The sequence below is a fragment of the Sinohyriopsis cumingii genome, chromosome 1 (genome assembly GCF_028554795.1).
Source record: "Sinohyriopsis cumingii isolate HCF-2022 chromosome 1, ASM2855479v2, whole genome shotgun sequence".
NCBI lineage: Eukaryota > Metazoa > Mollusca > Bivalvia > Unionida > Unionidae > Sinohyriopsis > Sinohyriopsis cumingii.
The window spans coordinates 37,166,740-37,178,860 of record NC_142961.1 but is presented as its reverse complement, the minus strand read 5'-3'; the positions used below and the strand labels follow the sequence as shown (position 1 = coordinate 37,178,860).

At 35.7% G+C, this 12,121-nt stretch overlaps 1 protein-coding gene across 1 annotated transcript in view; it reads right to left on the bottom strand.

The window, feature by feature from the left end:
- LOC149806717 (uncharacterized) overlaps positions 1-8,022 on the bottom strand; it is a 109,270-nt gene extending 101,248 nt beyond the window's left edge. Inside the window, exon 1 of the mRNA XM_089956882.1 lies at positions 7,922-8,022. Coding sequence (XP_089813008.1) covers positions 7,922-8,008 — 87 coding nt within the window. The 5' untranslated portion in view covers positions 8,009-8,022. The remainder of the gene's footprint in view (positions 1-7,921) is intronic.
- Between the last annotated feature and the right edge of the window lie 4,099 nt (positions 8,023-12,121).

Genomic DNA, 12,121 nt, shown 5'->3' with positions numbered 1-12,121 from the left:
TTAAGTTAGAGTTGTGCCGTCCTTAGAATTAAGTTAATTAAGTTAATATTGTGCCGTCCATGTAATTAAGATTGTATATACAGTAAATATGTTACGATATGTACTGTGCCGTCCTTAGATGTAAGATTGTATATATTTCTTGCCCCCTGAACCTTGCTAGAATGTCGTTTGGCTGGCTAGGAGTTTACATGGAGGTTTTATTGATAAAAAAAATTTAAATTTTTAATATATATTTATTCTATAATGAACTATGAAAATATTAATGTTATTATTTCTGAAATTAAAAACTTAAAACATGACGGCATAAAAATAGTAGATGAATCCATAAAAAAAATTATTTCTGATTTTGAATCATTAAAAACACGAAAATTTGAAGATAGATATACACTACCATCAGAGTACAAATTAAATAAGCAAATTCAACAAGCTATGTTCCAATCCTTGACTGCGGTCAAGAAAATAGAAGTTAAAAAATTCGTATCCCTCTCAAGCGTGATCGAAAAAATTAGATCGGAATGAGATCAAGAATACGAAACAAAAAATACTATTAACACTGGTATTAGACAATTAAGAAAGTTTTTGTCAAATCTTGAAATTATGGCAACTGGAGTCCCTGTCGCTAGTGATAAATAACACGTGTAATAACTATTCTGAAATATTTATTCAGAGTATAATATTTATCCTTGACTTTCAGATTTTTTTATTCTGATTATAACAAAACATTTTACAGGATTTCTTAGAAACATCCGATATTTTAGTGAAATTTATTCAAAATTCATCGTTGCTTTCACCGATTTTAGTTGATTTGTCAATGAAACTCCGTGAAATTACATATTTTCGAAGGGTCGAACCTCGTGCGATTCTCTAAATGATTTTAGGATTTATCGATAAATTCTCAGGCCACACAAACGCGATAACTGTTTTTTATGTGATTTTTGCCTGATTATTTACCATAATTGCATGTACAAAAATGAAAAATTATCGAAAAATGCCAAAATCAATTAGAAAACCGCGGAGGTTTTTACCTAAAAAAAAACTGCAATTTGACCGATTTTTTTGACAAATCGACTAACATAGGCGGAAAAAAACGACAAATACAAGAAGAAACGACTAAAATTCAGAACTATCTTTCAAATTTTTCAAAAATAAAAAAAAAATTCTGTAACTTTCAGAAAGTTTCAAGGATCTTACATATAAATTTTTATTCAGAAATTCTCCATGTAAATCAAATATGTGTCTGGATTGGTCAGTAAGTTTAAAATGTATTCTTGACAATAAATTATTATGACACCGTAGATAAACCGTATTGATCTCTTCTTGTACTATCAAATATCCAGGAAGTACTTGCGGTGTAAATGTATATATAGTATATCCTTGTTGAGCCTGACTAGATTTTTCAAAATCTATTTGATAGCTGCCATCAGTTGCATCACATACAATATTAACTGCGATCGTTGATGTAATATTAACAACTCCTGGTGAAATATGACGCCCGCCTCCGTATTGATCATTCTTATGCTTGAGAAGAGATGCTGGTGGGCTATTTTTCTCCGTGACTCAACAATTTTAGGAAAATTTTCATTAATAATATTTTTGTAGTTTCTCTTTATTAAATTTTAGTAAATCACATGTAAAATCACCTGGTCCTTTATATCCTTCCTCTATTATTTTATAATGTTTGATAAGTGGTTTTCTAGGGCAATTCTACTTGATTTAGATGTTGTATTGACTAAATGATCTGTTGTTTTATATCATCATTATAGTACTGTGATAAGGAAGAAAAAATGCTTCGTATTTTGTTGAGTGATTGATTGATCTCACAATTAATGGGGTCGGAATACATTGTATAAACGTCCAAATATCCTAACTCAGCACGAAAACCATAAATATTATATACACCATCAGTTCCATTCCACGGAAACATATGTCGATATTTTGGAGTTGGTATATATTGTTTTTCATTTGTAAGAAATTCTTTTAACTTTCGTTCTAGTGGACATTGATAAACAGGTGCTATATCAGACCACCCTAATACGGATGTGGTCGATGACTGATAAATATCAATGATGTAATTTGGTCAATTTATTTTAATTGCAGATGATAAAGTCGGCTCGTGAACTGTTATAGCTATTTTCGATATTTTCCGGTTAATTATTTTGTTCTGCGCTGAAATTCATCATTGATTCGTTCGATTTGATAATTACCTGCAGGTATGCCGACAACATTCCAGTCTGGTGTTCAATCTTTCTTTCTTTTTTCTTTCTTTTTTGTCTTTTTTTTTGCTGTTGTCGTTGTTGTTGTTGCAAATACAATCGAATTATTTGCTGGTAGTCCGCCAAATGGTTTTGATCTGATATTTGGCCAACTTTAACATACTCGTGAATGTGCAAGAACTATTTCTTTTACTGGAACTGCAGTTGGTAAGTTGACAATAAATTCAAACTTGGTTGAGCTTACTGATATCATCGTGGTTTTCAACGGTGTTTTATTAACGACAATCTGTTTTAGTAGCTCGTTCAACGACGTTAGTGGGTTGACATTATTATTATTATTATTATTATTATTATTATTATTATCATAATTATTATTATTACTATTATCTAAATCAGACGTGGATTTGATCACAGTCATTGCTTCTTCATAATTTTTGATCATCTCCGCAAACTCACAATCTGATATTTTTCCATCGTTAAGACTTGCTGATATTAATGAGGATGATTTGGAGTATGCTACAGTCGATGTGGGTAATGTTACTACATAATCATGCAATTTTGCATTTGTACACGTGTATTTGTTTTTGCGATGATATTAAGAAGGTCAGCAACTGCTGTTGCAGCTGGAACGCAAATTGTTACAACTGCTGGCGCCGTCGTTGTTATTGTTGATAATAATACGCCGGTTCCAGCAATAACAGCAGACACTGAATATACAGTTACGTCAACAACAACTACACGTCCACGACATATATTTTTTTTTACTTTAACTGTATATTCGTCAATTTAATTTTTTAATTTTGTTTGCCATTCACGTGCTCGATTGTATCTAAAATACTGAACGTTGATTGGGGAGCTCGTTATATTTGAATTAGGTGGAAATTTAGCGACTAATTCAAGACACCAATTGTAAAGCAAGCCTAGTTATATTTCTAACGGTTCCACAGTAATTATTTCCTCGTCGTTTTGCTCCTACATCACTAACATAGATCCACCTGACGGAGTCAAGGGATAACGTCGTGAAATTGTGGTAGATATTATAAATGTTTTAACACCAAGTACTGAGAGCCTGTATATACCGGTAACCTCAGCGCAATGTTTGATATATTTATTAAGTGGTGACGATAATGCTTGTTCAGACGCTACTGTACCCACTGAACTGTCGGTGACATTTTTATTATTTCGTAGAGTTTAATACGAACAAATGCCGGGTTCTCAAATACCTCAGCAATAATTCCATGTATTCTTTTGCGATAATTCAAAAATATGTTCACATGAGTAGAATAATCAGATATAAATGTGGTTATTGTAACATTACCAGCATCGAGTAAATCAAAATTTGACATTGGAAGAAGACGTTTTGCGAGTAACAAAATGTTCCAGGAAGTCTCAGACCTTTTTCGTATTGATAAAGGGTTCGTGGTAATCTTAGACCTTTTGCTCTTTTTTTAAAATCCTTTTCCTGTTACTTTCTTTAATGCCATTCCAGCAGCGGTTCCAACAGCACCAAGTACGGCTGCTTTTGCAACAGCTGGAGCTGTAGCGGCTATTAACGCTGGTATAGCTGCAAGAAGTGGAAATATACCACCTGTTTTAATTGAGTCTATAATCGCACCCGCAGAGAGCTTAGGTTTAACGCCTGTTTTTGAATGTTTAGCGTAACTGAAATGGTTAAGTTGACGTTCTGATAATGATAATTTATTTTGACCACCTACGAGTTGATCTCGCTTTAGTGATATTTTCATTCTGCAGTTCTTTGCTAATTTGACTGAATCGTCTTAATCTGACCAGGAGTCAGACTGACACTAACATGATGATATGACATTTTAAATATCGTGAGTGATCTAATTACATGTTTAGAAAATATGACATATTTTCCACTGGGGTATCAATAACTTTCATTCGCCCACTAACACCTTCAAGCAACATTGATTTGTCTCTAGAGTATAACTGCAATTGCTCTATAATTAACATCAGCGCCTGGATTTACACGAGCTCGAAAATGAATATCAACAACAGATTGTCTAGATAAATCAAGATGTTCCAGTGAAAAGTAATAAATCGGATACAGATTTCTAAAATGTAACTGTGATATTTGTAAACCGGTATTAATATTTTGATCACGTCCCATGAATGCAATTAAACGATGATATGCACGTGCTATGGAATTATTTTCGAAATTTAAAGTTATATCTTCGGATGGTTCTTGATGTCTATTTATCCGTAAAGAAACTTCACTAACTGCAAAGTTGTCAAATATCACATGACTACGCTCTTGACTATCTAATTGATCAGCATTTTGTAAAGCGATACATATATGCCTTGGCGCAGAAACTCTTTGTTGTGATGCAATATGCCATGTAAATAACCCAGCAATATTACTCTGAATACTATCTGTGATCATTGCTAACCATGATAACAATGATTTACCACCTGAATCCATAAAAGAAAGTAATTTTTGTTCCTCGGCAATTGATGGAGTCATTAATGGCATCGACAGTGAAAGTTTAAATAATGATGCTTTACTAGCAGCATCAACGTCTGGTCACCAAATAGCATCATTATCGTTACCCTTTCTTACAAGTACAACTGTATGTTTCGCTCCAAAGATAACATTTCTGATATTTCTACAAATTCCAAAGATGTGTGATAATGGAATAGCGCATGAAAATCTACTACGACCATCTTTCAATATTGATTTACGTATAGCAAATCCTAGGTTATAATTTGGTCTGGTGTTAATAATCATGTTTTCAGCATCAATGTCAGCGGCGTCTGCATTGTTTCTTGGTCGTCTTATATCATACTAGTTACTTTCAGTGTTATCTTTGGCAAACATCATTGATGGACCAGCTGATCTTGCATAATCATTTGAATATCTCGCTAAATGTATTATCGTTGTATCAACATCAACGTCTTTTTGAATTGTCTTAATATTCCTTCCGTCAATCATGTACGTAGCGCTATCAAACGACGCCATAATATCATTGTTAACAAAACCAACTAAAGTATCGGCTCCATATGCTGTATTAAGAGAGACATCTGTAACAAGCTCTCCTTTTACTTCAATAAACGCTTGAACAGGTACAAAATATCTGCTTGTATCTTTAACTTGTAGTTCGATTCTTCCTCGTGCGTTAAGTACACGTGCGTCATAAGAATGATATTGATAATCGCGTATAGATTCATCTTTAAGAATTGGTGCGTCCATGTCGAACGCTGGATCAGATATACGCTTGAACATTTTATTCTAACTATCTTCGTCTGACACGAAGACCACTTCCTGAAATAAAACTTGTATTTGTCGGCATAATTTCATTAGTCAACTTTGCAGTAGCGACTTCATTAGCAGCCACCTCTGCAAGCTTTTTTATTTATTTGCAGCTTGATTTATTATTCTTCTAACATTTGCAGGCATAACTTCAGTGCTGGCTAGTTTCCCTGGTGGCTGCGGTTTTCGTCGTATGAATCGTGTTAGTATTTCTTTGATTGCTGAGAATGCTTTACCGGCAACATTACCAATTGCGCCAGGAATTTTTTCACGAACAAGATTAATATATTTCATTCCTAGTTGTTTTGCAATCGGTATTGCTTTTGGGACTATCCTTGCAAATAAATCTTTAACAACATCGCCGAGTCTATCACCGTGAATTGCTTCGTAAGTTGGTAATCGCGAATTCATCACCCTGACCATAATCGGTCCACGTTGAGCATTAAGTACGATCATCTTATTTATTATTTATTTATCTAATCACTGTGATAATCATCAACGATTTCATCGATAAGAGATCGATAAACATTAATGTCCATGATACCGCCTGTAAATAACCTTCGACAAATATCAGCTGCTTCATTAATAATTTCTAGATAATTATTTCCATCACGTTTCCCTTCTATGAGGAATTCTAGTTGTTCTACGTGAGAAAGAACAGTGTTAGGACAAGCAATAAGACCACTTCCTCCTATGCGTAGTCAGGGAAGAAAAACCACTTCCGGTTGCTCTTACTTCCTCATTTGTTGTTTGGTCCGCTTTTTACTTCCATAGTCTTAAGGGTGATCTTTCAACTTTTGCTCTTTTAGGTTGCTGCTTCATTTATTTTTCTCCCTGTTTCCTTTCTTCTCTAGACTTTTCAAGTTCCAACATCATCTCTTGCTGCTGTGAAGAAGATTGTTGTCGTTCTATTTCTTGCTGCGGTGGAGAAAGTTTATATGAAGGCTCTTGCTGGGGAGGTTTTAGTCTTTGTTGTTGAAGTTGTTCTGAATAAAATCTATTTATGTCGATAATATATTCATTGTATACTTCATCGTCACTTCCAGCCTGGTGTTTGTTATCATACGCACGATATAGCCATTTTAAATAACTATCAGTATTTATGTTAACATACTCAGGTTTTACAATTTGAGACTTCTGAGAAAAACAATTATATGCAAAAAGAGGAAAATCCTTCCTTTTAACTTTTTCTTTCAGTTCTTCAATAACACCTTCTCTAAATTTACTAATCAGTTCAACATTTTCTTTTCTTACTTTAGGTTTAGGTGCAAGTTCTTTTTTCACATCGGCTATTTCAGTACGAACTTTGCCAATACCTTCAAGTATTTCTTCATCTACATGGGGAGGTTGTACGGCAGCTATCTCAGTTGGAAGATCTCGTAAAATCTGTTTTGATTGTTTAGTTCTTTTTGCTATTTTTTCAGTTTGCTCGGCAGTTTGTCTTACTGATGAAAAAAAGACCTTCAATAGCCTCTGCAACTCTTACAGTAATTTTTGTAACAGGTCTAAATAACTGTTCTGCGCCTTTTGCATATTCAGCTTGAGATTCTTGACGTTCTTGTAGTTTTTGTCTAACAAAATCACTAACGGGAAGAAATTTTTTGATTGCTTCTAATCTCTCCCAAGCTAATCTAGCTGTATAAGATTCCATATCCGGTCTCATTATTGATATAATAAAATGATTTAATTATAGCAGCAGATAGGGTGCGACCTCAATGAAGCGTCACAGGTCACAGTGGGTAAACAAGCGCGCATACGTTTTAAAAAACACTAACGACAACAATAAAGTATAAAAAAAACTAACCCAATTAAACAAACTCTTGGTAAGTTAGAGACTTCGGTTTGACGTTGTTGACCTTATATTTTTCATTTTCGTAGGAAGATTTATTTTTCATAAATGGAATTTCCAGCAAATGGCCTGTTCACCCTCTCTGCTGCTCAACTAGACTGGTCATGAAAAGTGAAGGACACTTTATTGTACGGGCGTAAATAGTGTAATGGCTTTGATCTTTATCAAATTTCTTCTTTTTTAATTATTGGTTACATTTATTATATTAATAGCTTGACTGATAATGTCCGATGGGGCAAAATTCCGATGCTAATGAGAAATTATACAAGGTTCATTTCCAATCAAAACGAAAAATTACGATATTTCGTTGTCAGCTCTTTAAATAATTTAAATTATTTTTTACTATTACAGTTTGGTTGTCATTTTTAAATTTGATTTGTTTAGATCAGTTTTAAAAAGGAATCAAACATTTTGCATCAAACGTAACACCAAATTAAATACACATGAAGAATCACGTGAGACTAATCAAATGTTAACAGTTGATACAACCCCTTCATAGGAAATGATTAATCAAATGGAAATTAATGTACCCTCGTGTATATAAAGATATTTTATAAACTTAATATTAACACAGAAAATGTCACCTACCTTCATCTTTGTCAATGCCCTCATTTTGAAAACAATACTAGTTTCTATACGGGTATCGCAGGGTGAGGTTTCGAGATTAAAGTTCATCCTAATTATCAGATTGACATGTACTCAGTGTCCTTTCTGCGTCATGTTTATCACTATACATACACCGCTGAAACAACAGTCTATACTTTATTATCTACTTTACCAGCGGTGTATTCATATAATGATAGAGCCTTATATGCCCCATCACTATAATTGGTGATGATAATGTATATGTTTAACTTTGTTCCTTCGAGGAACCTTAGAAGCCCTATTCCTCACTATCGTACTGCTTTAATCGATCTCAACCAACAAGTTTTATGCTCCTATCCCGTCCCACCACAACCACCACCACTCCACCCACGATCCACCGTTATGATTGATAGCGTAGAAAGCAGTCAAAATAAAGACAAACAAGAGACCCAAGTGGGACTGGGATCACGTAAATAGTTACATGGGCCACTTGGAGACAATGGGGCTTACCATTAAAAATGGCGGAAAAATTATGGGTACAAGGGAAAATTTAACATGGGTGACATCATGGGTTCATATGGACAAAAGAATTTATGGAGATAGAAAGTTTTTACAGGGACTATGGGAATTTAACGTTGGGTGACGTCACTTTTCTGGATATTGGGAAAAATGGGAACTTAGAAACAATGTTAAAATGCTCTGCTCAAAGTAAGTATGGAAAATCTGACGTGAAATGTTTATAGGGACAAAAGAATTGATGGAGAAAAGCAAAATATACACACACAACAAATGCTTATATAACACAAAGATAATTAAAAAAACATCGACAAGAGTAGAAGAGTATAACTTTGCGAGGCATATAAGGGGCCCTGAAAAGGGCTGCTCTCTTCTTATTCTTCTTCCTCCAGTTATTCTACCATGTTAGTTTTGGAAGGACATTCACATTTTTCATTTCTTCCTCTGGTATCCATTCCGGATTTCTTGTGCTCCTAAACTGTTATTGGATTTGATCCGATTCTCATTCAGCCTGTCAGTTTGCTTGTTTCGTTCTATTTTCTTTTTGTTCCTATCTTTTACCGAGGTATCCTCAATGTTTTTCATTTCCTCTTCTATGACTTTTCGGACAAGGTTCTAAGCTTTGCTTAAGCTGGCTGATACCTGTCTCACACTACGTTGAGATGGATAAGACCAATCTGATCAGGTCTATATCTGTTATAAAAAAAATCTTTAATCTCACCATACAATAAGCTACCCACTCTGCAGTATTCAAAGACCATCAGTCCTCTAGTTCTTCACTTCTTCATTCAACACCTCTTTAATCAGCTCCCTGGCAGCTTTTAGAGATGTCGCTTGCTTTATCACGAAGCTAGGCTGTCTTGATACCTCTAACAAACATCTTTTCTACAACATACTCCGCATCTACCATCCAATATCACGAGTCTTTCAAGTCATTCACAGAGCTCATTCTTGTAAGTGTTGACATGTCAACGATTGGTAGCCAGACTGCCTTCTTTCCTTCTGTGAATTAATGTCGCCTTAGCCCATGACGGGTTAATTCCAGCACCGCTGGATCCTTAGTTAATTGCACAAGAGAGAAATGGATCCTCACTCGCGTGCGCTCTAATTCGAGTACCGCTTGCAATTTATAGTTGCCGAGCAAGGAAGAAAGTTGGGCCCTGAAACCACCATAATGCCACAGCCGTGTGCACTTTGTTCTTGGGTAATAATATTTTAACCCACTTTCCAAAATACAAAATATATTGGTCTTTACTGTCGACAAGGCTTTGAAATTATAATTTTAGATTGATTATTTCCAAATTGCGCCACATTGTGGTTGGGCCTGATGGTTTGGGGCTTATAACCACCTTATTTGTTTTAATTTTAGGGACCGGATTTTGGTAGTCTCACCAATCTTGCTTTGTATAATTATTTTGCTATAACAATTCTGTTTAGTCCGCCTTGCTCGGGGGTGCGGGTGGGAGCTGATGGCTTGAACTTTACCACCTCGTAATTTTTTTTTATTTTCGGGTTTCGTAACCTGTTAGTTTATAGTTAATGTTACTACCATGTGTAACCGAGTGGTCTAAGGCGATCTCCATTACGGATCACTGCCATCTCACCTCTGTCTGCGTGGGTTTGAGTCTAGGATTCGGCCAATGTGGGTATGCGAGAAAGCTTGCCAGTAGCTTCTCGTGGGTCGGTGGTTCTTCCTCCACAATTAATACTGGCAGCCATGCATAGCCTATCGTGTGCTGAAAAATGGCGTTAAACCCCACAACAACAACAACAACAAAAACAGCTACCACGTGTAGCCGGTCATGGTTTGGACCGACTCAAAATACGTGTCTGGTGTCATTATTTTATTAGATTATTTTAAGTGATCCACCTTGTGTGGCTGTGGCTAGTTGGGTCACGCCTGTTGTTCTCACTTTATATTTCTTCTTGCGCCATTTCATGATCAAGAATGAAGAAAAAAAGGATGAGAAGGAATTGTGATTGGGATGAATATTTCTTTTCGAGTAGTATATTCTTTTGACGATATTATTTACATTGCCTTTAAACAATGCTCTCCTCGTTTAAATATGGTCTTATTGTTATATTCAATTGCTTTTGTGTTGGTTATGATTATATATCTTTTGACCTATTATTATTTACACTGCTTTTATAGTCTTCTCATTGTTTGTATATATAGTTACATTGATTATATATTCGTTAGTGATATCTTACAACCTGTTATCAGTTTCATTGCCCTAAGTGTTTGAGATCTCTTTCAGCTGCTAGACGTAAAAAGGCAGGGAGTTCCGTCTCAACCGAAGTCGGTCCTAAGCACGCGCACGAGTGATGTCAGGACCGAGTGACCTGGCTAATATGCATGTGTGGGACATGGGGTTTAGATCGTCAATAATAGTCTGTCTACGCGAATGGATAATTACGTTGAACAGAGACAACTGTCTATACTTTCCATTTTTTTCCCTATTTCTGAAATGAAATTCAGAATATTGAGATAGGTCAGATCCTTATTTCTATAAGATGTAGTATGTACTAGGTGTCTCTACCCTCTTCTGCTTTCCTTGGAATGTTTTCCTCTGCATTGAGTATTGTTGACATTCATTGAAGACATGATTGAGGTCTTCTCATTTCTGGTAATGTAGTCAGTTCCCTTTACGATGTTAATTGGGAGATATTTTCCAGAGCTGCCTGCCAGACGTGTTTTTCCTCTTTTAATTCATGTTTTACGTAACATTTCACATAAGATTTCCCATACTTACCTAAAGTACGCGCATTGAGGTCAACTTAAACACTGTTACTAAGTTCCCACCCAATCAAGGCCAACCACTTGCAACACTGTTCCCATTTTTCACCAGTACCGTGAAGTCACCAATGTTAAATTCCCATTAGCCCTATTAATTCCTTCCGTCCCTACAAACCATTTTGTCCCTATAAAAATCACGACGTCACCAATGATAAATTTACTCATGACCCTATTACTTTTTCCGCCAATTTTAATGGTATACCCCACTATCCCCCAAGAGGCCGATATAACTATTCACGTACTCTGATATAAATAATCCAGCTCTATCATGCGCATTACCTTTGATCACCAAGTACATGTATGTCATGGGATGCATTGTCGCTCAAACCCAAAATTGAGCTTGAAGTGCTCAAGGACATTAATCAACATCTGTTTGTTGAACGATCACTTCGTGACGGAATATCCATGTTGAGTTGCAGATATGCTCGTGCCAACAACCCCGACGTGGACGTGTACGACCACGATGTTCCCAACAGTTAAATCATGCATGTAGATACTTATAACCTTTATGAATCGGCTACGATGCAGCAACTTCCGGTTGATGGCTTTCAATGGATCGATCCTGCTCACATTGATCTATAAAAACATGTGCGATCACAATATCAAGTGACTACGGATACTTCTTTGAAGTTGGCCTTGAATATCCTGCTAGCTCCAGAAGCGCTGATGGTTCCTGGTTCATGGTTGTCACTAGATCAGTGCTCAATCGCTGATGAGTCCGGCCTCAAATTCACAGAATGCACCAAACTGGTACCAAGTCTCAAGACCAAACACAATTATGTATTACACTTGTGAAATCTGCAGGTATACTTGCAATTGGGTATGTGTGTAACCAAAATCCATCCATCACAGCCACAGATATGACAAATTCTTTGCTATGATCCATTTGT